The sequence below is a fragment of the Pelmatolapia mariae genome, linkage group LG4, assembly GCF_036321145.2.
Source record: "Pelmatolapia mariae isolate MD_Pm_ZW linkage group LG4, Pm_UMD_F_2, whole genome shotgun sequence".
Lineage (NCBI taxonomy): Eukaryota > Metazoa > Chordata > Actinopteri > Cichliformes > Cichlidae > Pelmatolapia > Pelmatolapia mariae.
This window is the reverse complement of record NC_086230.1, coordinates 25491828-25519736: the sequence shown is the minus strand read 5'-3', so window position 1 is coordinate 25519736 and position 27909 is coordinate 25491828. Positions and strand designations below refer to the sequence as shown.

Genomic DNA, 27909 nt, shown 5'->3' with positions numbered 1-27909 from the left:
GTAATTACAACGGGATGCTCTGGAGCTTATGCATAAATATAAGGCAGTGCACTCGGTGCACCTGAGCAGCTGAATAATGGATGAGCTGTATAATTGCATTTGTACATTAAAATCCCAGGAAAAAAGAACTTGAACAGTGCAGATTATATTCCCAGATACAGCAGTAAAGACCCTTGAAACTACTTGATGTCAATTTAATGTGGAATTCTGGTAAGCTGAGAAAAATGCAAAAAGCAAAACAACTACTCCTTTAGATTTTTCAACAATAAAGAAACAGAAAAAACAATCTGATATATCACCATCTCTTAACATAACTTACTACATCAAAGCTTACTTACTACAAACTACATCACATTGATTTTATCTGTCATTCCAGATAATTTATCATTCAAGCATATTTTTTAAATTCTGTGACATAACAGAGAGTTGGCCTGAAATCGGTTAGATTTAATGAACACTCAGCACATAACATGAAAAACATCTGATTCTAAGATGAAGTTTGGTTTTCTGGCCCTCTCTGACTGGAGCTTTAAACTCCACTTGTTGCTCAGTGATGGCTTGATAATCCTTTAAAAGGTTTAATTGGATGAGAGACCATTTATTTATACTACTCACAAGCAGTAAGGGGCATTTGACTAAACAAATACATCTTGATTTAAAACCCAAGTCACTTTTTTCAAGTAACACTGAGTGTTTTACAGGTTTTAACACGACAAGCTTAACGGTTGCAAATATTTAAAAACAAACAGACAAATAAAGGTAAATAAAGGCAGACAAATTATTTAACACAAAAGCTGATGAATTACTTTTGTGTTTAAGCCAAATATTAAACACAACCTATAGCAAAAGTGCTATACAGACTATTAAAAATGAATACAAAAGAAAAAGAAAGAACGCCATATCCATAGGTAAAAACTACAAAAAAGAATGACTGAAATATCATGAAATATCTAAACGAATAAAAATCTAAGTACAATACAAACAAATACAGGTATATTGGTACGAGGCGTAACAAAGGCATGTGAATAAGATATAAACAGTGTGTGAAGTGAGTCATCGTTCCGTGATTACAGTGCCCCCATACTGCCCCCGTGCGGCCGCGTTTGGTGTTTGCAGTGCGCTGGCGTGCAGGCGAACATGCATTCACGGGAGCAACAGATCCGAGCGCATGCGCAATTCATTGTTTTGACTGAAAATGCCGTCGGTTTCGAAAACGGCGGCCAATGCGTCTCCTCAAACCGAGAAACCTACCCACTATACGTGAGTAAAGCTGCTGCAAAGAAACAACAAAATCGTTCGCTGCTGAAAATGCTCGTTTGAACGCGCACCTTTGCTCGCGTGCATTTCCAGCATTCCTCAACTCCTGTGCGTGCGTTAAAAACATGGTGCTTTTCCTGGCTTTGTGACTACCTAACGTTACATAGCAGACAGCGACTGTACGCTAAAGACATCTGCGTCAATACAGGAAACTCTAGGATCTTAAATCACCAAACTGGTTAGCCAACCGTTAGCGGGATCGTTTTGAAGTGTTTCGTGCTGTTGATGAAGGGTTTTGATGGGTCTGGTTAATATTACACCGTCAACTTGGTTCGCTAAATGATTAGCCAGGAACTCGCTAACCAGTCCGCTTGTAAATAGCTCGGCCTTATTTTGAGTTCCCTCTTGCTACGCACATTTATAGACGTACGCTTAGGTGCTCTGTACGAGCTTTACGACGAAAAACATACGTAGTCTTCACTCAGCATAGCAAGCTAACTCTACTGACCCAAAATGTATAGTAGGCTACAACACGACTCCCTGCTAAACTTTTCGTTTGGCTAAGCTCTTACTTGCTAGCGGATAGCCGTTTAAATCCCGCTTCGTGTTTGCCCTGCTTGTTTCAGATACTTGAAGGAGTTCAGGACAGAGCAGTGCCCGTTGTTCCTCCAGCACAAGTGTACGCAGCACAGACCCTTTACGTGCTTTCACTGGCATTTTCTCAACCAGCGACGAAGGCGACCCATACGAAGAAGGGACGGGACTTTCAACTACAGCCCCGACGTTTACTGCACCAAGTACGACGAGACCACAGGCATCTGCCCAGATGGCGATGAGTAAGTCCCCGTCCTTCAGTCAGGGCAGCTACATGAGTGTGTCACTGCGTCCTGGCAGCTGTTTACGTTTGATGTTTGGGATGAGAAGCATGTTTGTTTTATTTCAGTTTACTCTTGTCATGTCCTGTTTTACATTTTCAGGCTGTATGATCAAAATAGCTTTCCTGAAAGGTTTTAAAGAATTTTAGTTGTTTATGTATAATGAAGATGTCTTTGTCTCGCATATAAAATGAAATTAATAACAAGTAAAAAAGCAAATAAGAAAAAATGATGGCAGCATTAGGTAACATATTTTGTGTTTAATTTTAACATCAGTATTGCTTAGAATTGTCCATCAAAAAATAAGATATTGTTTTGTGTTTCTGATATACGGCTGCACATTTAATCGAATATTAATCTCAATCATGATTTTGATTTTCCACAATAAAATGATGATGATTAATTGATATTGTAAATGCGTCCTTTGCCAATAGAACATAAAGCAAGAGCAAATCAGACGCTCCCTAACGACATGTCTGCCTGTGCCAATCATAGCTGTTACCTGCAGCACACTACACAGCCTCAGGTTTCCTAAGTGCACTAGACCGCAGTGATGACATACTGTAGATAACAAACCGTTAAAAAGTCTGTCAGCACAGCAGAAAGTGAAGAGCTCATTCCTAGAAGTTGGCTCATCATCCGTTGTTTAGAAATGCTTTGGATTTGGGGCAGGTGATGTTAATAAATGCAACAAGCCTGCAGCATTTTTTTCTAGATGTGTTGCGCCACAAAGCAGCACAACTACTCAGTGTTCCATCCGCTTTACAAAGACTCCCTAAAATCACCAAAGCAATCACATTCTGTTTGGCCAACGATGTGCCTCCATCATGCAGGTACAATGAATTGCATGAAAGGCTTTATATTGTGCTTCAAAGGTGCACTTCGGTCTGGTGTATAACACAACACCTCAGAATTTTTAAATGAATAGCAATGGAGCACAATGTAAAAGTAAAAGCTGTACTTATTTTGGGGCTTTTTTTTTTCAATATTTTTCTTCTAAAAGCTTCACTGAATGAGGACCAGTTTTATTTGAATGCAAAATTTTTTACATAGTTTTGTCATGCAATATGAATATAAAAACAGCTTTATATCTTTTTGTTAGTTTTTTTTTTATATATATATATCAGAAAAATGAATCAATCATTTTGATAAATATACACAGTCCCGGTATAGAACCAAGCAACTGTGATAAGCATTTTGGCCATAATTGTACAGTTCAAGTTTGATAGTGATAATAGGGGGGGAAACATTTCCATTATTAGTATATATTGTCCAAAATTCTTTAAATGTATGTATGGTTTTTTTTGTTTTTTGTTTTTTTTAACAAACTTTTTACCAATTTTGTATGAAGGCATTGCATGACTTCACACCAGTGTTGCATGCATTGTGCAGATAGGTGCAGGTCAGACATAAACATTCCTGCATATCTTTACTGCGCTGGTATTAACTCATAAATTGGCTGCATCTACCATTTAGATCCCTTTTGTAAAGGAGAAATTTTGCCACAGATGTTGTCAGCACATTACAGATGTAGCATTGCACTGACGATGTCTCATACACTTACTACGTATAATATAAAAAATATGCAATTAATGTAATATTTAGAGATACACTGATGCTGGAATTGTGGTCTAATGTTGATGTTCACTGGAACAGTGTGAGTTCTCTCTTATGAATAAATAATAGAGCTATTTCAGAGACTTTTAGCTCTTTATGACTGTCTGAAAATGTAGCCACTGCAAAATGATGGGACACAACAGATAAATCAAATATTGGCCACATCTTCATTTACTGATGTTAATAAAAATCTACAAGTCTGAAATCACCATTTTTGACAGGATTTGCCCTTTGTGTGTAGTATGAGAGCAAACCCTTTTATCCTTGAAATGGGCTATTTGGCTACGTTCACACTGCAGGTCTTAATGCTCAATTCCGTTTTTTTGATCAAATCCGATTTTTTTTGTCTGCTTGTTCACACTACAAATAAAACGTGACAGCAAACGCGCTCTAGTGTGAACCCTCAAAGCGGCCCGCATGCGCAAAAAAAGACGTCACACACAACGCGCTCTGTTTAGACCCAGACCAAACAGTATTGTTTGACTGATGGCCCTTAATATAAAGACTTGTGTCGGACTTTACGTTTCCCAATTTTGCTTTAAGTTGTAAAGTTATTTTGTTATTTACATATGGCCTAATAATTATCCTTATTGCTGTTTTAGAGAGGAGCGGTGCTTCAAAGGATAGTTGCAGATTTCTGTCAGAATCTGCAGATTATACAGTACAAATAAAATGTTCACGTTTCTCCAACGTTGTCTTCCCAACAGTTTCACTGGATGGCCAGGAAGCGTTCGCGATGTCTTCTCGGGCGCTGATAATTAGCGTCTGTCTTGTGTCAGTGACGTAGAAGACGGATTTAATGCGACAGGACCATTCAAACAGCAGTCGCTTTCTAAAACATCAGATATGTATCCGATTCAGTACCACATATGAAAGTGACCCAGATCGGATTTGAAAATATCGGATTTGTGCTGTTCACACTGTCATACCATGATCGGATATGGGTCGCATAGGGTCAAAAAAGTCGGATTTGATCCGCTTTCGCCTGCAGTGTGAACGTAGCCTTTGAGAGGCTGACTCCTGCCTCCTCCTCCGCCCCCCAGCATTATATTTACTGCTTCTGCTATTACCTCTGTCTAAAGGCTGTGTAATTTGACACACAACCATTTATTTATATTCCAGGCGTCATATTTTCAAAATATCCATTTACCACAGTGCCCCATTTATAGTTTAATATGTGATTACTGATTATGGAACATCTGTAGTTTTGTGTGTTGGGTATTTTGTGGGCTGTCCCTGGGGGGAAAATGGTTTCGCTTAAGGGCTGCGCTTCTCGGCGAGGTGAAAGTTTAATTATCGAGCTGCTAAAGGGTTGCAGTGACATTCCCAATACTAATGCAATAATTTGCGCCGAGTAGTATATACAGGCAGCAGCCTCTCGGTGTGACAGGAAATTGTGATGGCGCATTTAATCGAGTGCCTGATAGAAATTATTTCAAAAAAAAAATGAAATGATTAAAGTATTCAATCCTTACAATTCCTCCTCTACTAATGGATGCTATTTTTGTATGACCTTATGTGTTGCTATAGCAACTGCTCAAGAAAGGAAAATTTGGTTTATTCAAGAGGCTTATTTGCTCTACATATCTTGAGGCATTGGTAGTGTGTTAGCCCTGCATTGTGGTAACAGAATAGAGCGTTCTAGCGCAACTTCACCTACTTCCAACATGTATGGAGGAAAACATAAAGTCTGAAGCAATTAAAGCTCAAGCAACATGTGTATAAAGAACAAGTTTAATATTGACTGATTCAGCTTGTGGCCTTCAGGATCATTATAAAACATGCTGTAGGCATGTTGCATTTATTTTAATGTGTGCAGACTAAATAAATAAGTAAAAACTTTTGTATATGGCCAACATACATATCCATGAAAGAGGCAACAGCAAGGATGACTGGGTGTATGGTCATGTGGCTTAAAGCCAATCATTGTCCCTGAAAATGGGGCGTGCCCAATAGAAAACCAGGGTGGTACTTAATGTGGCACTTAGACAGGAAGAGTGTAAATAACTGGGGTTATTTAAAAAAAGAAATCCCCATCCAGTATCACACACATATCCACTACAAGGGACACTTTAAGACAACAGGAAGAAAAATACAGTGGGTAAATAAAATGACGTATGCATGTAAATGCTTTTCACAAAAAGAAAAAGTGCTTACAAAGGGATATGTCATCCAAATAAAATACTGTAAACTATTAAAAAAATTCTCTAAAATCATAAAAAGAAAAAAATACACATAATACACATAACCACAGGGAAAATCATATTAATTAAACATATTCTTTGATATCATTAGGTTGGGGTTAACAACCTCTATGCCTCTTTTCTAAAATAAAAAATCAATAAATATAAGATATATTATTGTCTGATATAGGATTATGCTCAACATTCCTGTGTCTTCCTTGTTGTATTTTTTATTTCACGGTGCAACAAATGTTTTGAGATGGTGAAAGGTCTGAATTACCAGCAGGCCAGTTCAGCACCTTGGGCTCTTTGGATGAGGAACCATGCTGCTGTAACAGATGAAGTTTGGGGTTTAGTATGCCCTACAGAAATATTCAAGCCCTTCCCTGAAAAAGTTTGTGATTTGGATCAGAATATATGTTGCTCTAAAGCCAGTATATCTTTTTAGCTTTGATGCTGCCTTTGCAATCTTGCAAATCCATAGGTACTAATGCACCGTTATACCCCATATCATACAGGTCAGAGATGCAGGCTTTTGAACTGAGCACTGATAACTGCAGAGCTGCTTTTAAGTTTGAAAACATTTGCTTGGAAGAGTGTGTTGCAACCTGTGTGGTTGGTACACAGATTGCAACATTTACATCAAGGTTAAAAGTATCAATCACTGGCCTGCAAAGTTACCATTTTAAAACTGTCAGCCATAAAGTCCATGCACTCTGTTTCCAGAGCCCTGCACTTACAGCAGAATCTTAAAATATGTACAGCTATAAGAATTCCTTTATAGTCCTTATGGATTTATAGTGAATTGTTATAGCATTAACATTAATAATCGAAGAAGGATGAAGCATTTTAAAATAATTGTACTTGTGCTATATGTTTAGTTTTTGGACATTTTATGTTGCATATTATTTCATTGCCTTGCCAGATTGTTTCTGTTCAGATATCCTATTTGGATCAACTGGTGAAAGTTGTGAATGTTTTCTTTGTTTTTCTTAGCTGTCCTTATTTACACCGGACCACTGGTGACACAGAGCGCAAGTACCATCTACGGTATTACAAGACTGGCACTTGTATCCATGAGACAGATGCTCGAGGGCATTGTGTGAAGAATGGCCTCCACTGTGCTTTTGCTCATGGGCCACATGATCTCCGACCTCCAGTCTATGATATCAGGTGACATGCAAAGCAAATAGTGGCCTCTTTTATGCCTGCCAGACTTTTCACTCAGAGCTTACAATGCACTTAGCAAATGAGCTACATTAAACCCCTGCAGTGCAGAGTAGCTATTTTGTATGTGTGGATTTGGTTTGTAGAGACATTTCTTTTTCTGAACAAGTTATAATATATAAATATGTTTTAATGAGCTTAAGGAGTCTGTTTAAATCAGTGCATACACTCATAAGTAATGGTCATGTACTGCTCTGCTGACTTTCATGTGAGCTGGACAAGTAAAACACATCAATGACAACCTGTTAAAAAGAAACACCTCCAAATTTTTCTTTTGTTCTCATGTAAAGACAGTCTGACAACATTAACATTTAACAGTTAGCTAGTCATTTATAAAACAAGTTATAGCCAAATAAAGAAAAAGAAGACATCATGTCTTGGTTTTTCCAGCATGGACTATACTCACATTACAAAGAATTGCTACTATTGAAGATGAAAGAAGGGTGTGGGCACAGGGTCTTGGTTTTCACGCTGCCTGTCTTTGTGAAAGTGACAATGGTTCAGACTCAGATGAAATTACCAGCTCTCACTACTACTTTAATGACATCATTGTCAGTGTTTCTGCTGTAACTTCTCCAAAATCCCTTAAAAGTTTTACTCTCAAAAACCATTACAGTGGGCCCTGTTGGATCCTTTAGTGGTCCAATTCCAGCCCACAGGCCGTAGGTTTGCAGTTTCCTTTTCATGTACTATATACAACTGTATATAGTACATGCAAAGGAAACACCATGATATGGTGTCTCTTTATATTTATTTGTGTAGTATTTTGAGTTTCAAAGTAAGCAAATATAATTTGATTGATACTTGTTTTTGACTGGTTATGAGAGTAGGCTTGGAGATTTCCCCTTCAGAGTGTTTCAGTTTCCTTTAAAAGTGTTTTTTGGTGTTGTTGTTGTTGCTTTGTTTTTTGTTTTTTTAAGGTACACTGAGTTAAAAATGTATTTATTTATTTATTTTTATGCACAGAGAAATCCAAGCACAAGAGGCCCTCCAAAATGGACAGTTGGGATCTGGGGAAGGGATTCCTGATTTGCAGCCTGGTGTGCTAGCCAGCCAAGCTATGATTGAAAAAACTCTGACGGAAGATCCCCGGTGGCAAGGTTAGAAACTCCAACTTGCATGCTGTTTGTTGTATTGAATGCTAATCAAATCAACGTTCTTTATTTATTCGTTTTGTTTATTTATTTATTTTTCATTGTAATAGGGATAAGAAAGTAAACTGTGATGCCTCTCTTTGCAGATACCACCTTTGTTTTAGCCAATTATAAAACAGATCAGTGTACTAAGCCACCCAGACTATGCAGACAGGGCTATGCTTGCCCCCACTACCACAACAGTAGAGATCGGAGGAGAAATCCTCGAAAGTTCAAGTACAGGTGAGTTTTCATTCCGTATAAGTTAAAATATGAAGGCTTCTAATTCTAAAATGTTAAAGCGGCCTACTCTGAATGCAGGTCAACTCCTTGCCCTAATGTGAAGCACGGTGATGAATGGGGCGAGCCCTCAAAGTGTGAAAGTGGAGACAGTTGCCAGTATTGCCATTCTCGTACTGAACAGCAGTTTCATCCAGAGGTGAGTTAAGTTTGTTTTAGTCACGATGCGAGTTTTTCAAGCTTAGAGTGAAAATACAATGGCCATAATGCCATAATATGATGTATTTTTGAGCATTAAGTTTTGCCTAGAAGTAGTGTGAAATGTCAACAAAATGTTCATAGAGATGCTTATAATAAAAAAACTCTTCCACTCCCATAATTTTAACCTATTTCTCATCTACATATCTACCAGCTTGCAAATGGTTCATTAACATTTGGTGTTAGTGCTACATTTAAAAAATAAAAATAAGAATTATCTGCAGTTTTCAAGAGCTGTGAGAAAGATGGCCACTTAAAGGCATTTCAGGAGCACAAAGCTTTTGATGAATTGGAAGAAATCAGGATTGTTTTGTTGCTGGAAAGTTAAATGATTCATTTAACACATCAAGGGCATCTCTCTTTTTTCCCTTTAAAACTTTACCAGTGACGCTGATCTCCAAAACATCTTCAAAATGGTACAAATCTTCTATACTTAACTGTTGGGAAAATGTTTCCCTGCTCTTATGAAGTTTGCATACTTTCACATGAGGCATCCTGCTGAGCTTTGGGTCGCAGCCATTCCACTTTAGTCTCATCTCTTCATAGAAAGAACTTTACAGATCGCTGCAGTAGTAGATTTCTTTTTAATACATATTCAAGTTAACTTTCATGTATATTTTGTTCATGATGAAGTGCTGCAGGCCTTCCAGGTCTGAAGTCCATACTTGTGCTTCTTTGCCATTCACCTGATTATTGGTGTCTTACCCATTACCCTGGGAGGGTTTTTTTTTTCTTCACAGGAAGGTTAGGCAGTTTTTTTGAAATCTTTCTTCAATCTCCCACTTGACACTCTATGTCACTTCACTAAGTGTTTTTGAGACAGCTCTGAATTATCCAGTTAAAAAACTATTTTACATAACACCCGAAAATTTGTAATAATAAGATTATTGCACATCTTCATTACTAGTACATGCCCATGCTGCTGTATTTCTTGTCCTGTTCATCTTCTTGCCAGACAGATACATGTATCATTGAGAAAAATTACAAGTGCTTGGTAGATGTCGTTTATATGGAAAAACAGAGTAATTTTAGCCTTGTTGCTAGGCATGTACAATTAAATTTTTGTGATGTAAGTTGTTGTTGTTGTGAAATTAAAACAATAGGAAGCTTTCATAAGGTGCTGAAGGAAAGGCTAAAAATGGATTGTCACCCATTGATAGGTGGTTTCCAGGCAACATGATGGCATTAGATCCTGTGTAATTCAACTTCTGTGGATATAGATTCAATTCAGTTTTATTTATCTAGCAGTAGTTTATAACAACTGCCACCTCAAGGTGCTTTATATTTATTTTGTTTATTGTAAGTAAAAAGCCTACAATATCAGAAATAAATCCAAACACCCCCCCCCAACCCTCACCCCCATGAACAATCAAAAAGCACAAAAGCCAGTGTTTCAAAATTTGTAAAGATTTTTAAACAATGGCTTTTCAGGGTCACCTGATCCAGCATAACACCTTACAGGTGTCAGTGATAACACCTTATAAAACCTGTAAGGTTCAAAAATGACAAAATTGGGTTATTTTAGCTTGTTCTATGCGGTTGGTAGAGAACACAACAATGTCATAATATCTGATGTAGATAAGAATCTCCAGGGCTCCAACGTGTACCTGCTTGCAAAGTTAAGTTGCTTAACTCCTGATGGTTTAGAAGGAGTTTGTTAACGAAGAAACAAACACACAGACAGATTTCATGTATTACAGTCATATTACTGTGACTACATCACTCTTCTCCTCGGTCTCTAATGTATGAACCATAATATTGTTTTGTTGATGAGACTGACGCTGTGGTTAGTTTTCTATAGTGAGACATATTTTCATCTTATTTCTTTATAATCCTGATTTTCTGTCTCCCAAGATCTACAGATCCACCAAATGCAATGACATGCGCCAGACTGGATACTGTCCCAGAGGACCGTTTTGTGCATTTGCACATGTAGAAAGTAAGTGCATGTTTGCCTTAATACTATCTGAGTACAGTGAAAAGGTTTTGAGGGTTTTTTGAGACTTAACATATGCATATATTATGTTCATTTGTTTTTAGGAATTCCTTCTACAGAAGAGACCATGAGCTCATTGCTAACAGCGATACAGTCGAGTTCTCAGTCCCAGCTGAGCTCTCAGCAGTATTCAGAGTGTCCAGTCACTGAGTGGAACAGTGGAGGAAACTCCACCAACAGCACAGCCAGTAGCAATGGACAAGTAGGAAGTGTAGGTTGTCTCCATTTCTCACTCACATGAGACACAATTTTAAACAGTTTGATTTCAAACATCTGCGAACTCTGTCATCACTTTCATAGCTCATCCATTGTGATGTTTTTATTTCGTGTCATTTTTTTGTATTCATCGTTTTTATAAGACCATGTGCACTTGTCTTTCTCAGGTTTCATGTTCTAATAGCTCAACTGTAACGTCAAGCTCAGGAAGCGACACTTTGTTATCCCCAATGGGATCCATCAGCAGCAGGCTCAAATCCTTAAATAGTAATAATTCATGTTCAGAGTCCACCACATCCAGTGTCTCATCTCTGACGTCTAACTATCCCAAAGCTCCGGGCTTTGAACGTGAAGATCAGGTACACAGACTGCTCTCTCTAACCTCGGGAAAACTAAACCCCACACACAGCTTAGGGCTTTACACTTTTATCGCAGCCATTTGTCACTCGTTTATTGTTTGCCATGCCATTTTAATTTGACCACTTCAAGCCCTTTTCCTCGTATTTCATTGTTTGCTTGTCATGTCATTGATTTCTTTAAAATATCCCATTACGTACATGCACTATATGTATGTGATGATGACTTGTTAAATGTTAAACACCTGTCGAATATTACAGGACACTTTAAAGTCATTTTAAAGCAATTGAAAAAGAGCTAAATTTTTGTTTTTGAGACACTACACTAAGGCCGAGTATAAGATGAAATAACAATTAGAACTGTGAATCATGGAAAGCTGCTTTATTAGAGCCCTAGAATAAAAATATGGCATAAAAATAGTCTCCACCGCTCCCCTGCAGCTGAGCCACAAACCACACCCTGGACTTAAAAATGAACATAATATGCTCACTTTATGGCATTTCTGTTCGTCTAAAGAAATGTCAAATCTTCTGAAGTGTAGCGTTGTCTTATGATCAAGCTGACCAGCAAATAGTTTCGGTTCTTAGACTGCATTTGTGGTTTTATAGTTCCTTGCTAAGAATTCCCCTAAAGGGAATTTTTTAATGTTTTCTGGCTTTATAGAAGACTTCCACTCACAGTAAAATGTTACCGTCTCCTGCAGTCACGATTTGCTAGTGCTACAAGATGAAGGCAGAATGAAGTAACGTGATCGGTTTAATTACAGTCTGCAGTCAGTCTGAAGAAAGTTGCTCCATAAATGTTAATCATCAGAATGACAAGAGCCGTGAGCGCTGCGAAGCCTAAGTGCAGGGACGGTGAAAAATGGTTAAGACAAAATGTGTTAGTCCAGGGCAGGTGCAATAAAATTATTTTGATTAATACTGGCTTGATGTAAAGGATATGGCACTGAAATAGACTGTTTCTATGCCATTTGATCATTTCCAGATTAAGAACAAGGGACAGGTGGATCAAAAAATGATGGACCAAGAAAAACAGGTTTGTTTTTAGTGAGTCATTTAGATAATGTGTTTATTTTATTATGAAACTTGTAAGTAGGGATGGGTATCGTTTAGGTTTTATCCGATACCAGTACTAAACCGGTACTTTTGAAACGGTGCCGGTGCTTAAACGGTGCTCGAACCGGTGCTTAAAGAATGGAGAACACACACTTTGTCCAAAAACCTCTTATGTTTAGCTGGTTTTTTTTGTAAAATGATAACAATGTTAGCCTTTTCTGCAGCTATAGGGTATATATGGTATCACTCTTGGCTGGAAGCAGTGCTTAATCAATGGAAAAAAAAACGCAAATTTTGTCTAAAAACCTCTCATGTTTAGCTGTTTTCCACTTTTTCTTTGGTCATTTTAGCCTTTTTGGCCAGGGTGAAGGGAGTATCTGCCATCAAACAAGAAGACAGCCGCATGTAACTACGACGCTGTTTGCTAGTTCACCTTACGTGCATTAATTTAATAACGTGGTTAGGCTACTCAACGTAAATTACACACGAACAACATTAAGTCACTCACGCAGAGAAGAACGGCTGCTGCTGCCATCATCATCCGTCATCATCTCTGCTACACTGGCAGGGCTAGGGGCCAGGACTCTCCTCTTCGGGTTTTTGGGGGATGTTGCTAACTCCGGGTCCGATAACAGGCACCACACCCGCAGTAGATGTGCACGGTGTGAGGTCTCGCAGCAAGCTGTCAAATACGGTGCATTTCTCGGCTTTTAACAAAATGCTATGCGTCGCTAGGTGTTTCATTAGATTCGAGGTGTTACCTCCTTTGCACAGTGTCACCTTAAAGCACTTGTTGCAGGCTGCTGAGTTTGCATCTTTTGCTGTGAAGTACAGCAAGACTTTTGACCGCTTGGCCTCGGGCATTTTTAATCTGTAGCTCTGCTCTAAAAGAACGTACATACCTGGTCCCGCCTACTTCGCTTGCAAAGGTAAAATGATTGGCTACAATCCAAAGTGTATGACATCTCAGGAAAAAAAAGCACCGAAATAAAGCACCGAAATGTGCGCTGCTTTTCGGTCTGGTTACTACCGTTTATGTCAGAACCGGTGCCATAATGGCACCGGATACCGGTACCCATCCCTACTTGTAAGTGAGAACATAGGAATTAAACGCTTTACTGTGCTTTGATTTTAGACACAAAATACTGTATTCTCTGTGGTGAACCCATTGGCATCAAGCTTTACCTCCAGTATAACATCAAGCTTGGCCTCTAGTATTGGTTCAGACAGTTCTTCACCCACCACCTTATCAACGATGAATGCAAAAGCCACTCCTTTCTATCCAGGGAGCAACACAGTGGAGTCTGTCATTGGTAAGTGTATGCAAAACAAAGGGAAAACAGCTTGAACTGACCGTCACTCTGCAGTTTGTTGTCAAATTTCAGTCAGATTTGTTTTGTTTCCCGTCAGGATCCGCACTGGACCTCAACTTTAGTGACATTAATGTTGCATCGCTTGATAAGGAGTTAGAGGATCAAGATAACAGTGTGGGAATGGCAGGTAAGGTCACTTCATATGTTTCAAGCACTTATTCATCACAAATCCTTCCATTAGGATTTGTGTGTTTCTAAAGAACACCTGTATATGCTTTGTCCTTCAGGTCAAAGGGTGCTAGGTGGATCTGCTCCTGTCAACATTCCTGGCTCATTGGCACGATCATCTTCTTTTAATTCTTCATCATCGCTCTCCACCTCCCCTCTAAGTTCTCTCTCCCAGTCGCTGTCACAGTCCCTGCTGTCGGGGACAGTATCTCAGCAAAATCAACCTTCAAACATGCTAGCCAAGCAAGAGCACGGCCTTCTGGGAACACCCACCTCCTCTTCCCAGAACTCTCTGGGTAAGCTGATCGCATTTTCCCCCGAGCAAGCTGGAAAGCATTTGCTTTCATCAGCCCCTTCCTTCAGCTTCCCTTCGGTGTTTAATCTAGTTCTGTGTGCAGTAGTGAAGCTGAAAGTATGACTAATAGAGATGGATCGTGTAAAAAGTGACACAAGTTAGTGCAACCAAGATTTTGTTTAATCTAAATCGCTCTTATCTTAACACGTCGATCACCTAGGCTTGAACGGAGGAGCTAGCAGCATTTGGGACTTTGTAAGTGGCAGCTTTTCACCCAGTCCATCTCCAGTTTTCAGCAGCCTAACCTCCACAACCACCAGTGCTGATGTGGCCCGCCTTTTCAGAGAGCTGGATGAGGCCAAGAGGAAGATCAAACAATTTGAGGAGGCCTGGCATCAGGTGAAGCAAGTAAGTATGCACATTGACTGTGTGCCAGAGTGATTCCCCTTTTATACTTTTTTTTTTTTTTTAAATTCAACCCCTCACTTTTGTTCCAGGCCTGTGAAGCTTGCCAGAAAAACGCTCACGAAGCAAAGGAGCAAGCAAAGACAGCAGAGGCAGAGCGGCAGCTGGCAGAACAGAAATGGGAAGAAACAGAGCGCAAGCTGAAAGAGCTCCAGGGGGACTTTGATGCGCTTTGTCGCACCCCTGGAACACCTCTTCTACGTAGCTATGGAGAGCTGGACCAGCTCCCCTTGTCTAAGCTTCACTCCATCCAGAGTCAGCTGCGTAATGACCTAGACCTTATAGATGGGGTAAGAAAGCCCAGAGCACACACAGCATTTCATTTGTAGCATCGGTTTAGTTTTAAAACAGTTTTGTCAGACTGTGATTCAGATCCATGTTTGTCATCAAGCATGTTTATTTGCAAAGTCTGCATGAACTGCATTTCCCTAAGTTGCAGCTGATCTCAATTCTCTTCTTCCCCCAACAGGTAATATATCAGCTTCAGTCAAAGAAATGTATAGTTTGCCAAAAGCATGATCGTTGCATTGTTCTGCAGCCTTGCCAACATTATGTACTCTGTGAGAACTGTGCACCTAGTAAAACAGAATGTCCCTACTGTAGAACAAAAATATTGAAGTGGTGATGTACAGTTACTTAAGGTACTATTTAATCAATTAGCCCTTTGAAAAACTACTAATAGATATTACAATTTTCTACACAGCAGTGTCTGTTAGGATGAAATGGTGTTTGACTGACCAAACAAATAGTATTATCAATCAGATTGCATACAGGGGATTCAATCGTTGTGGTTTTTGCTCATTTTATGTTCACTTGACATCAAATAGCCAAGCACTTTCTATATAAAAACCAGGCACTTAGTTAATGAATAATATGGAATCATGATTAAAACATTGTACAGGGCATAAAATCAGGTCCTCCTAGCACACAGCCACCTGTCTACGATCCCACCTAGGCAAGAGTACATACAAAATTATACATTAGAAGTCTGCTACTAAGCTTACTTAAAAGCTCAGTACATAAGGACTGAGTTTGTATCTGTATGCAATGTTTATAACTTACAATTATGAACTGCTTTAATGTGAATAAACATTAAAGCATTGAACCATAAGGATGTTAGGGTGGCATCTCAAAAATTGGCAAATGTTGGGAACATGGTGGCCATCCAAAGCTGAGGTTATTCTGCTGATGGTAAACCTAAAGTGAGCAAAACTCAAAGCAGATATGTCTTTAATTACAGAGGAACTCATCCGGATCAAAAAAATAACAATTTGGAAACAATTCAAGAAACCAGACATCCTAGCACCTGAAAGTGACTGATGTCTAATCCAGGAATCACATATTTGTTTTAAGCTCAATTAGTCTGATCAGGAAAACAATATGTGCACTGGTGGTGTGTGTGGTTTAGAACCATAAAGCAGGTCTGTGTCAAGCTGAATTAGTATACATTTCATTATTAAACACAGCGCTACGAGAACTGTTTATGTGATGAAAACCTCTCATTTTTTGCCACATTTTCATTGTAGTAAAAAACAGATTCATAAAATACTACAGATCCAGTAAGGTTTGTCATCTTTAAATCAACAGAAAATCTCAAAACACCATTTAAAGCAGTCCTCTTTAATTAAAGTCATATTTTCTTTAAACCCCCCCAAATAAAATTTCACCAACGTTCTTTTTTAAATGCAAACAGTCAAGCATCATTATTTTGACCAACTTTCTGAAGAAGTTTTTCTTATTAAAAGCACTTTGTTGACCTGGGACTTTATTCAAGGGTATATATAAATATATATAAATATAGAAATTTGCTTTAAGCTGCTTTGTAGGTATTCTTTTGTGTCTTTATTTTTTAGATTTATACATTTGTTTTCTACATAATAAGCTACACAATGTCTGAAGCTTTTGTGTGTACTGTGAAACATAATTGAATATTTCATGTTTCCTATTGTTAGATCATAGCATGGTTCTACATATTAAGATTTCATATTAAAAAAAGTACTTAATAGTTTCTACTTTCATAGCTAGATTTATAAAAATTTCAATCAAATAAGTGCAAATTTAAACTGCATTTTAGGCATAACCAGCAGCTGTAATATCAGTAAGGCACATGCTACATGTTAAGGCTGTTTTTCAATCAGTTTTGTTTTGTAGAAATTTATATAGCCTATCCATTAGAGAAGCATGTATTGTATTTGCTATAAGCCTGAAACTGGGATGTTTTTTTTCCTTTTTTCCCACGTTTTTTTTTTTTTTTCCTCTTATTTTTTGTAGGAATCTAGCCTCTTGACCTTGTCTAGAACATATCGGCCTCTAACTCTAAAGTGCCTTGCCTTAGTTCAAAAGGTTATGTGTAGAATTGTCAACGCAAACACAAGTAGTCAAAGCTTGTGCACGCGTTTTCTGCAAAATGTGTATTTTAATTCTGCAGAGGCATTGACATGTTTATGACTATATGTGTGTAAATATAAATATATGCCAGTGTATTTGGCCAAATTCCATTAAGTATTTCTGCAGAAGATGATTGAATATGAAAATTGTCAGTGCCTGTGTCCTGACTTTGCCCTTAGAAATGAACCTTCCCCTCCACCTACCCACTCACCCGCTCATTCCTTGGTTGTGGTGCTCTTTTGGTGCAGCTTCAGTCTTTGAATTTAGATTTCCAGTTTAAGATTTGGGAGTATGCAAACTTAGGCCACATGAATTTATACAGCAACATACAAAATGCTTTTTTTAAACAGGTCAGTAGGGTTTGTTGTAATGAATCTGCAGTGAATGAAGATTTCCATAGTAATTTTCTGCGTTGGGTTTGTGCTTAGATTCCCGTAATTCAGATGACCTTCTACTGTGTTTAAAAAAACAAACAAAAAACCCCTTTTTATTCTTGCTTTAAAACCAGTAGAAAGTCATGTATCTCCAGGTACACTTTTTGCTACTTAAAAATGGGAAAATGCATTGTTTACATTTACACAGATGACAATTAAGAAACTCAGAGGAAAAATATCAAGAAAGGTTAATGGTATTTTAGGATTTTCATGATTATATTAAAGCATAAAAGGCAGGCTAAACATTTCTGGTATTGCATGTTATGCGATATATTAACCAGCTACACAAAAGGAGAAAAAAGAAAAAAAAATGTTCGCACTGTGTCACACTGCCAGAATATTTGTACTTATTTTAGTGTAGTTAAGGCTTAATAACTTCTGCAAGCTTCGCTGCTACTGGAAAAGGTATTAATGTAGTTTCTTGTAAACATTTAGATGTTTGAATGTTGTTGTGCATCCACAGCTCAGATTTCAGATCCTGGAATAATGTCTTCTGCATCTAACTTGACTTAATCTTTTTTTCTTGTTTCAAATTGAATTCTTCATTTGTAAATTCATTTCAGTCTAAGTTTCAGTACTTTTGTAAATCCTTAAAATGATGTCAAGGACCTGCACTACAGTAGATGGTCCCTTTTTTGTTTATTTTTATTTGAATTGATTGAAGGTTGGCTTTGTTTCCCCACCCCCCTATACACTGGATAGCAGTGTACAGTGCAGCTAATTCACAGTATCCTTTTGGTCTGTTTTGTTTTGCCTGTGAAGTCAACAAAATTAATGATGTCTAGTGGGGAAAATCTAAAAATGAACCAAAGCGGTGGTCTAGTAGCTGTCCAATTATGTATTGTGAGGGGAAAATTTACCCTTGAACAGAATTCAGACAAGTACTCGAGTATTGGGCAGATCACCCTGTAGCTGTCAGCATAGCTCGGTCTTTCCCGAATCTCTAGGTGAGACAGCGTTGTGAGTGGCAGGAATTCTATTTTTAGATGGATTTATTTTAATTTTTTTTTTGCTTTAATATTTCATTGAGTATATCCTCTTAAGTGAGTCAATAACAGGACTTTGCCAGTGTCTTTTGCTTACAATAGTAACAGACTTGAGCCCATGTTTTGTAGTTTTACCAAAGACCTGTATTGTTATTTCTTTTCTACTACATTTCATCATTTGTCTTCATTAATGAAAAGTGAAATTGATTTTAAAAAGTAAATCACCTAGTACCTTAAATAGTTAATGTTCATTAACAGTAATCTTTTTTTTTTCCTATCTAAAGCTTGTCATAGTGAGTGGCAGATGATTAAAAATGCATGGGTCAGATCCTTACAAAATGTGTATTCGTACATTTGATTTTTGTGTTAAGTATACATTGACGTTTATGGCACATTGTGCAGTACTGGCAAGCACATGCTGACCTTAAGCGCGGATTCAGTGTAAGTTTAATTGTTGTCTACAGTGAAGGAATGTCAAAGGTGAATGACATTTGTGCTTCTGAAGTGGCCATATAAACTTCACTACTGTTGTGAAGTCAATTTTGTTTGTTGATTTTTGCTTATCTACATAAAAATCAGTTTGGAAATGAATAGCATTGTGTACTGTTATGCTAGGCCTGTAAGGTGCTTTCTTTTTATCCGACTCTGTTTTCTGTTTCTTAAAGCCGTGGTCCAAATTAGTTTTTGTTTTCCCGGGGACAGATGACAATTGTGACGCATCAATGGCAGATACAGACATAATTCCACTTAATTTGTTGTTGACCCTCAGTCTCTCTAGAGACTAGTCTACCTGCCAAAAATTTCTAGAAGAAATCAAACGTTCTCTTTGGAAGCACAGCTTGGTTTTTCTTTACATTTCTTCAGATTTCTTTAATTGTTTCTCTCGGACCAATTACGCTTTCAAATGTGTCTGTGCCTTTTAATAATTCTGTAATGTGGATTGATTGAAGAGACAAAATATAACTTGCTCAATTGGAATCAAAAGTTCAGTGCCTTACAGTATTTTGTGGACCATAATGTGATCGCTAAATGTCTCATACATTCAGCCTACTTCAGCTGAAAGGAAAAAGGCTAATCTAATGAGGTTTGCTTCACCAGTTTAAGAGGATGAAGCAGATTTTTTTTTTTAACTGACTGATAATCGTCTGTATTTGCCATGCACTTCAAGAAAACACAGCAACGCCCGACCACTGAACACACAGATCTGATGTGGATTTGTCATTTGATATCAGAAACCCAACAGTTTGCAAAGAAAAGCACCAAACAGGGAGAATCTTGTATATGAACTGTAATAGATGTATCATTATGCTCTGCATTGGAATAGTTTAATCTATTTTGCATTATTGTTAGTTGTTGTGTCTTCTTTGTTGTTGTTTTTTTTTTGTTTGTTTGTTTTTAACATTATAAAAATGGAGCCAGAAGATTTATGCAATCTTGTACATGTATGATGTATGGAGCTGTTCAAATTAAGTTTAAAAAAAGAAGAAATATTAGTGTAAAGTCAAAAGTAAATGATCTTAATGTGGAACCAGTTGTTCCATGTACTTTAGAAAATTTCAGTAAAAATGTTATTTTAACATTGAAACCTTGAAATATTGAATGTATTGCTCTAAATTAGAATTTCAATGAATAGGTCACTGGATATTATGGAGCGCAGTTAATTGATTATGATGTAGCATCTAGTTGTGAACTTCTATTCAATAAAATTTATTAGAACTTAAACAAATGCAAGTTTTCAAGTTTCTATTTGTTAGCATAATCATAAAATAACTATAAAGAAAGAAATGTATTTTTCTCAGGGTAAAACAGTGATTTGTTAGAGAATGTTAAATCTGAGGAAACTGCATTTCATGGATCTATTTACTTAATGTAAGTGGGTTTAGACATTATAGATTAAAACATATGTCCCTTATTTTGTGATGAGCTGTATGGATATGTAGGAAATTCTATACTGATAATTGTAGAAATTATTCTGTTGGTATATATTGATATTTTTGTGTTGTGAACACAAAAACAGGTGCAAGTCTTAGAATACTAGATGTTTCTTTTCTACATTGAGGATTGTGTACCGCATATTTACTGTAGTGTATTACTAGTTTGTTAACACTTGTTAAATTGTTACACTACAGTTATGCAATGGTTTACAGAGTTCACAAAATTATTTTTATCATCTTGAGAATTAAAATAATTTTTCATCTGAAATGTGTGACTAATTTTTGTCTCAAGCACAACTGACAGAAAAAGATTTTGCGCCTTAAAGAGGAAGTGGACTAGCAGAGGAGGCAAAATGCTGTTTTTGAATAAATATTTATTGAACAATATCTAAAAAGTAAAACAAGTGAAAGCTATAAATTTCTGTGCACTTTTTGGAGCAACCTTTGGAAAATATGCTTATACGTGCACACATTTGAATGTTTATGGCACAGTGACATCACAGCTCTCAGAAGACAAGGTATCAAATAGGTAGCATATCAGCAGCATAGCCTGGAAAAGAATATAAAATGGACAAACTTCAAATGTATATTAACACATTGTTAGGGTTATTAAGCTGCTGAGGATGTGGTTTATTTAAATATATTAAGAATAAAAAAGAATCAAAAGTTGATATTTTTCAGGTGTACCTCTTTTTCATTTTCTGGGAAGACGATGCTTTTCCCTACTTGCTCCAGGTCTGGCCTTTCCTTGTAAATCCTGTTGCAATAATGCAGAATTTTAAAAAATAAATAAAGTCTAAGTTTATCAAGTTTGTTTTTCCTCCATACCTTTTAAGAATCAGGCCAAACTCAGTTGCGATATTTTCTCTTCGGAGAGCCATGATGAGACAAGGAGTTGAGTTGATCTTTTGAGAGCATAAGAAAACAGCCAAAGTCAGCATCTGACTGCACTGTCTGCATGAATTTATGGTCCAAATAAACCTGTATCAAGGTCCCATTCCTCACCTTCTCCCTTATGCTTGACGCTTTAAGTGTCTCAGATATATGTTTTTGCTGCTCATCATCTAGGATGCTCATCCTTCCTGCCACCAGATGGCAGTCTGATCCCAGCACCTGCTCCACTATCTCCAGTTGGGAAGGCACTTGGCTGCCTGGTGTAGCGTTCAAGGGTATCAGCAGACAGGTTGTTTGCCTGTGCTTCAGGGACCCTAGTACCAACAAACAAGCAAAACAGAACATTTGTTTTGCGTACAGCTTACAAAGGTTACCTGGAACTGAGTCATATTTCAACATCCTTTCCAAGAGAACCTCTGCCAAAAAGATAAATCATTTAAAGGGACATATTTGCTTAAAAATAACTAGTGAACCCTGCAGTGTTCACTGTTGTCACTTAAACTGAGTCATATTTAATAATGGGGAGATGTGGATTCATTAATATGAGTACATGGCTAATGCGTTATGATTAAAAGGCATAGCTGCTCATAGCTCTGTTTTGTCAGCAACAATACCGTATAATAAAGGCATATTAAAGAAAACACCAGAACCTCCATTTGGTCGTGATTCAGAGGAGACTGAAAGACTTTCCCGAGCCGCTTGAGTCAGTGTGCAGCTCCGCTGACGCTCTACGGAGGCTAATGGGTCTGAACATAAGCTGAGTATCTGGGGAAAACAAATCATCTGTTTTTTAGCCAAAACTACAACCCTTGTACTCAACATAGGATGGCTTTGAAGTCTGGTTACCCATGTCCCGTGTTTAACAAGCATACCTGCTCCTGTCTCATTGTGTTGGTCTCAGTACAGCAGAGCCCCTCAGGAAAAAACCTCCTCACATCCATAATTGCCTGCTGATACGATCCTGATCCTGTAACGTTGGTTACTGACATTTTAAACATAATACTTACATGGCAATCCTGTTCTCGAAAGTGTACGAGTATACAGTTAAGGGTAGTGATCACAGAAGCTTATAAGTAGGTCGTACCATGACAGGTCATCCACATTGAAGAGTCCTCTTGGCTCAGCATGTCCAGCAGCCTCTTCACAGCATTTTCTCCCTGAAGGCAGAGAGCCAGCGAGGGGCCAGAGCACAGGTTGTGCCCACTTTCTGCACGCAGCAGTGAAGTAGCACCACTTTTGTCATGGGTCACTACCCGTATGCCCACCAACGTGAGGCCACTCTGCTGAAGTTTGCTGACTATTTTAGTGAGACTGTGATTCCAAGCTCGTGGTTTCAACAGGCACACGGTGAGCAGCATCTGTGGGTCTGAACAGAAAGTTGGCAGCTCTGATGTATCACTGAGAGCACCTTTCATAGAGAACAACAAACTTACCGGGAATCATTTCATGCTCGAAGAAAAAAAGGGAGGCTTGTCTGAGGGCCACTTCAGGTGTGGGAGACATGAGGACACTCAGGCTTTGAGGACAGTCATGCGGTAGGAGCTTCCTCAACGAAGAAAAATCAGCAAATCCTCTCAAAGCACACACTAGAGCTGAAGAAGACATCAGCGTTTCCATGCTGGTGTAGCAGAGCGGATCTCCCACCTCATACGGGCTCAGCTCCTGGGCTTGAAGTCGAGTCAGCACAGGAAGCCACTTCAGGCTGAGGAGCCTAAATCTAGCATGTTGTTCATCACCTATAACATTAAAAAAAAAGTATTGCAATCAATCAGAAACAATAAGGGTAATTAAGAGAATTGTGAAGAGGCCAAAAAAATCACTCAGAATGAGGTTTGTTTAGTTAGTTGTGCTCTCAGATACTTCTACCTTCTTCTATCTGCACTCTGTTTAGGAGGCTGAGGCCTTGGGTCAAGTCGTTCCCACACAGAGTCAAAACTACTACCTGCTCCATATCAGGTCTGAATGAACACCTGTGATGGGACAGGATCACACTGGAGGGATTTGGCACTGCCCACATGCAACTAACTACAAAGAAAACATATATAAGTAGAGAGTTACAGCACGGCATCTTCTTCTCGTATCTGTACTGACCATAAACTGCTTACCAAAGTTTTGGAATAAGTTCTTGTTGATCGGTACAGTGTGGAAACACAAGCTTGGCTCTGATGTGTGAACACCATCCTTTCCTGAGTGAATGTAACCCAGAAGCTTTTGAGCTTTGAATTCTTTCATTAGCGCTGAAACATATGACAGTTGGAGGAAATTATGTTGGCAGCAAAGACTTCCTGCATTATAAGACACACATTTTGACATTTCACGTTACAGAGATGAATTATGTTATAGGGTTGAGACAGATTTTGAGACCTGATGGTAGACCGACACTGTGACGCGATGCATTTTCTTTTCTCAGCAGTAACACGAGACAGTGAGAGGGCAGCTCTAGCTCTTTTTGATCTGGAGTGGAAGCAGGTGGACTGCAGAACACAGATGCCTACCAACAAATTATATATTATTATATGTTTTACTGATTAACTTGTACCTATGAGTAAAAATAAAGTCATATTATATTTCTCTTCTATTATTATTGTTATCATTATTATTATTAACCCTTGTTTAACCACGAAAAAGAATAACTTGAAGGACAGCAGTACAATAATAATGACTAATTATTTAGGTTATTCAGGCAAAACATTTGAAACCTGAACTGCCTTAAATTCATTAGGTGAGGCTAGTTCCTTAAGTTTTAGTTGATTCTACAGCTGATTCCAGCAGGAAAGAGCTGCATTTGAATGCTCTTTTTCCAAATTCAGTGTGAACCTTTGAGACAGATAGAAGGAATATTTCTTGAGACCTAAGACAATCACTTTCCAAACTTTTTTTGCTTAGATTTGATTGATTAGAGCTTTTCTCTCTAAGACTCTGTGTACTGAGTGAGTGTCTTGGTTCTTCTACCTGGAAGCTGCTGAGGCCCAGGAGGGAGGCCCCATGGCTATGAACCTGCAGTCTCTGCAGCCCTCTAAGACTGAAGCCTCTGCGTTCACATACAGCCAGCACTTGGCCATAGCAGCATGGAGGAACAACAGGTGACACCAAGAGGAGGAAATCAGCTACACGAATTAGGGAGAGAAAGATGAGGAGCTCCACTCAAGTAAAATGTTTTTATCCTTGATCTAAACAAGGACTTTGACTCAGGATGATAAAAGTTAAAAATGAAAGGTGAGCACTGACAAATTTTCCCCACTGTGACAGTTTGGACTTGCTGAATTATCGTACCTTTAGTCGTGGCACACAGGAAAGAAGATGATCTGCTTGGATTAGACAGGATGGCTCCAGCTCTATCATCTGAAGGCACACTTCTAAAAAGAAAATGTTAGGTAGCTGATTCTAAAAACATCACACTGTAACACTTTAAAATAAGCTCCAGTCATCCCCACAGGATTACACCAACACCCATCAGTTAATGGCATCAATTAAATATAATAAATACCCTGGAATTTGTCCAGGGTGGTGGAAAATGTACAATAATCAGATATTTGATAAAAAAAAAAAACTTCATGGACATAGTTAAAGAACATTTTCCACACACCTTTTGTGATCCTGTGCACTTCCTCCCTGCAGTCTTCCTGAAAACCACAGGCACAGCTCGCTGTGGACCTGACTGGCCATTTGGGGTGAATAGATGAATGGTGGTTCTTGATCTCTGCAGTGTAGACCATTGCTGGAAGTGGTTTCTGCCTTTTTGGGCCGCAGAGAATCTAAGGAACTAGTTATGTCCTTCAACAAGGAGTGGGCATAAGGACCTCGGACTGCTAGAGTAACAACGGGATGATAGGGCTCATGGTCTCTCAGACTACCCACTGTTCTACCTGAATGAGAGGAGACATTTTCAAAGACTTTTTTTAATCAGTAAAAAACAAGCATCCAGGCCAAGTAGAGTAACTTTAAGCACAGATGGTATTAGTTATGTCCTACCAAAGCGCTCACTCAGAAGGTCCTGTGGTGGATAAAGCAGCCGGAGACCACACACATCGAGTCCTGAGTCTAGGACCAGCTGGAGGGCGTAGTGTGTTAGAAGAGGATGTTGAAAGAAGCCACTGCACCCCAGGACAACTGACACCTACAACAAAAGTCGAGTAAAAATAAATTTAGTCCCTGCTGTTCCTCTGACTCTGTGCTTCCTGCAATCAAAAGAAAGCCGTTAAAGAAAGCACAATTACTCCTGCAGATAGCACTTTTAAAGACAGCCTGCTCACCTCTGTGTGCAGCTCCTGTGTGGTCTCTTTCCCCTTAAAAGCACGATCCAGAGTTTCCAATGTCTGCCAGTAAAAACCTGGACTTAGACCAAATGTCCTCTCTATGACCTAAAAAAACAAAAAACAAAATACAGTGAGCAGGAAGGAAAAACATCTGAGCGCTCTGATGTTGGGAGTCTTAAAGCAACCTGCCTGTAGCAACCCACCGTTTGGTTGGAGGTGGCAGAGATAAAACAATTTAAACAGGATGAAGGGAGGCGGATGGGAGAGGTGCAGGGTTGCTGGTCCAACAGGTTTTTAAGGTGAGGCAGCCAGCTGGTAATTGCAGTGAGTGAGGTCTCAGAGAGGAACCTGCAGACATTATTATAGAAAGGTGCATAGACGTCTGTGTCCCGTTTCTAGAAAACAAACATGAGATCTGCGTCACTGTCAAATTCATGAGACAAAGGCTACATTCACACTGCAAGCCTTAGCACTCAAATCTGAGCCACGGTTTACATCCTTTTGTTTGTTTGCCCATTCAATAACAAAGCTTTCACGTACTGTTTCTGATGCAGTGGCTATTGCTTCAGTATTAGGTGTCAGGATGCCATTAAAGGAAGGAGAATCTTGGTTCTGACAGTAAAAATCCTTCCAAAAAATAGCTAAAACAATTTTAATGTGAAAAGATAATCACTACGAGTTTATATCCAAAACATCTGACCACTTTGTTGAAGCGATACCCTGTGCAGCTGAACTAGAGCCAGGCCATACTTTTATGTCATGCCAAGTACCATGTCACTTTATCCTTTATTTAAGCAGGCAAAGCATTAAAAAAAAAATTCTACAAGCATTTTACAATGCCAATCTGGGAAAGGGCAGAGCCTCTTGAGGAACTAAGTTAGCTTCACAGAAGTCTCAAAAGCAGTAAGAGTCACTGGTAAAATTTTGCATCCTGGTGGTGAAAGTTTTAGCTAAAGGTTGCAGGGGGTAATTATAAAAAAGTAACTGTGTCTGCCAGCACATTTCCACTCAACTCTCAGGTCAGGTTAGAGACCGGTGTCATGAATTCTGATTTTACTGTTCAGTCTGAACTCATGATGCACCTACAATCTTTGCAAACTATATACAGACCTGTGTCTGATTTAGGCCACAGACTGAATTGGCTCAAATCAGAATTTAAAAGATCAAATTCATGCAGTTTAAATTGTTTTTTGTGTGTGTAATTTCTTTCTCTTTTGTTTTGCATGTACCCTTGCTGGATAACAGCGACGAGCCACAATTAAAACATGCAAAGCCAGTCCATCTCCTGTCCACAGCTGGTGAAGTCCTGCAACCCAGAATGGGACCTTTGCACTGATCTCGTCTTCACTGCTACGTGGCTCTGGGCCAACCTGACAAAACATGAATACACGGGGGAAAGAACTCAAACAACAAACTAAAGTATGGCTAACATAAGAAGATAGAAGCCACTGTCCACTAACCAGAGACAGAAACCATGCCACTAAAGTGTTATAGATGTGTAATTTGGTTGCAGCTGGATATTTTCTCTTCCCATGTCCTCTGTCTTCTATCACACCAGGACTGCAGAGGTTGACTTTCAGCAGCATAGAGCCCTTACTTTCAATACCTGCTGGTAGTGTGCTGATTGGCTCTTGATGAGATGCTTCCTGAAAAATGGGAAGTAGTAAGTGTAGGGAAATGCACTGTGCATTTATTCTGAATTCAGTGACACTTACAAACTCATAGAGAACATCAGTCATTTCGGCAGCTGGCTGCTTCCCGGACACAGATTTGGTTGGACAATGTTTTTCCAGCTGCCTAAGAGTTTCCTGGGCTTGTTCATGGTGAGACGCCTTCTTAACCCGTCGTCTCAGTTGGTCCCTAATAGTTCGTCATCATCGCGGTTAACATATTTGTTTATAAGAGTTAATACAAATAAAGGCAAACAAAACAAACTCCATACCTCTGCTGTTTTGGTTCTTTAACTAAACTTCCTAAAACAGTTTGTGGGCTTTCCACTTCAGGTTCGGATTGTTTATCAACCCACAGATGTTCTGACTTAACATCTGTGCTTGCTTCCATGCCGAGCTCTGGATGACGCATACGTTTATCAGAATATTTATTCTCATTTCTATTCATCTCCCTTATTTTTTTAAGCAACATACTCTTTCCAGTCTCTTCCCTGCAAGCACAGCAATGACAACAGGAGCAGAAAGAAAACAAGCCAAACTGAAGTGTGACCAATGTTCCTGACGCAGGATGTATTTACCTGCCTCCCATATGCAATCCACTGTGCACTTTTAAATTGTTTTTCTTTGCA

General features: G+C 38.7%; 2 protein-coding genes across 8 annotated transcripts; one reads left to right on the top strand and one right to left on the bottom strand.

The window, feature by feature from the left end:
• The first annotated feature begins 1052 nt into the window (after positions 1 to 1052).
• On the top strand, positions 1053 to 20722 carry unkl (unk like zinc finger). Of its 5 annotated transcripts, none has more exons than XM_063472169.1 (16): positions 1053 to 1260; positions 1884 to 2093; positions 6929 to 7105; positions 8126 to 8259; positions 8400 to 8535; positions 8614 to 8731; positions 10645 to 10729; positions 10831 to 10997; positions 11170 to 11361; positions 12347 to 12397; positions 13553 to 13730; positions 13807 to 13917; positions 14018 to 14254; positions 14543 to 14661; positions 14751 to 15008; positions 15188 to 20722. In XM_063472169.1, the coding sequence occupies exons 1-16, from the start codon at positions 1196 to 1198 to the stop codon at positions 15341 to 15343; spliced, it is 2394 nt and encodes a 797-aa protein (XP_063328239.1). In that variant the 5' UTR covers positions 1053 to 1195; the 3' UTR covers positions 15344 to 20722. The 5 variants fall into 5 exon arrangements, with proteins under 5 accessions (XP_063328239.1, XP_063328240.1, XP_063328237.1 ...); XM_063472167.1 differs by having other exon boundaries at positions 1060 to 1260; positions 14474 to 14661; XM_063472168.1 differs by having other exon boundaries at positions 1061 to 1260; positions 13828 to 13917; positions 14474 to 14661.
• Positions 20723 to 20890: 168 nt separating this feature from the next.
• LOC134625521 (dynein axonemal assembly factor 8) lies at positions 20891 to 25715 on the bottom strand. Of its 3 annotated transcripts, none has more exons than XM_063470747.1 (15): positions 25608 to 25715; positions 25327 to 25471; positions 24941 to 25220; positions 24628 to 24710; positions 24307 to 24461; positions 23460 to 23591; positions 23221 to 23379; positions 22788 to 23090; positions 22439 to 22720; positions 22227 to 22336; positions 22005 to 22119; positions 21466 to 21668; positions 21289 to 21365; positions 21148 to 21217; positions 20891 to 21010 (listed from the first exon to the last, which is right to left on the bottom strand). In XM_063470747.1, exons 6-15 carry the CDS (start codon positions 23584 to 23586, stop codon positions 20942 to 20944), a joined length of 1515 nt encoding a protein of 504 aa, XP_063326817.1. In that variant the 5' UTR covers positions 23587 to 23591; positions 24307 to 24461; positions 24628 to 24710; positions 24941 to 25220; positions 25327 to 25471; positions 25608 to 25715; the 3' UTR covers positions 20891 to 20941. The 3 variants fall into 3 exon arrangements, with proteins under 3 accessions (XP_063326817.1, XP_063326819.1, XP_063326818.1); XM_063470749.1 differs by having other exon boundaries at positions 22227 to 22321; XM_063470748.1 differs by lacking the exons at positions 24307 to 24461; positions 24628 to 24710; positions 24941 to 25220; positions 25327 to 25471; positions 25608 to 25715 and adding an exon at positions 23719 to 23856.
• Between the last annotated feature and the right edge of the window lie 2194 nt (positions 25716 to 27909).

Bases quoted from the DNA above. Each gene is read 5' to 3' on its own strand.
- unkl (XM_063472167.1), top strand. From the start codon at position 1,196: ATGCCGTCGGTTTCGAAAACGGCGGCCAATGCGTCTCCTCAAACCGAG. The intron at 2,094-6,928 runs GTAAGTCCCCGT...TGTTTTTCTTAG, and splicing joins ATCTGCCCAGATGGCGATGA to CTGTCCTTATTTACACCGGA. The intron at 10,730-10,830 runs GTAAGTGCATGT...ATTTGTTTTTAG, and splicing joins TGCATTTGCACATGTAGAAA to GAATTCCTTCTACAGAAGAG.
- LOC134625521 (XM_063470747.1), bottom strand. From the start codon at position 23,586: ATGAAAGAATTCAAAGCTCAAAAGCTTCTGGGTTACATTCACTCAGGA. The intron at 22,337-22,438 runs GTACGACCTACT...TTAAAATGTCAG, and splicing joins AATGTGGATGACCTGTCATG to TAACCAACGTTACAGGATCA. The intron at 22,120-22,226 runs GTATGCTTGTTA...TGTTTTCCCCAG, and splicing joins ACACAATGAGACAGGAGCAG to ATACTCAGCTTATGTTCAGA.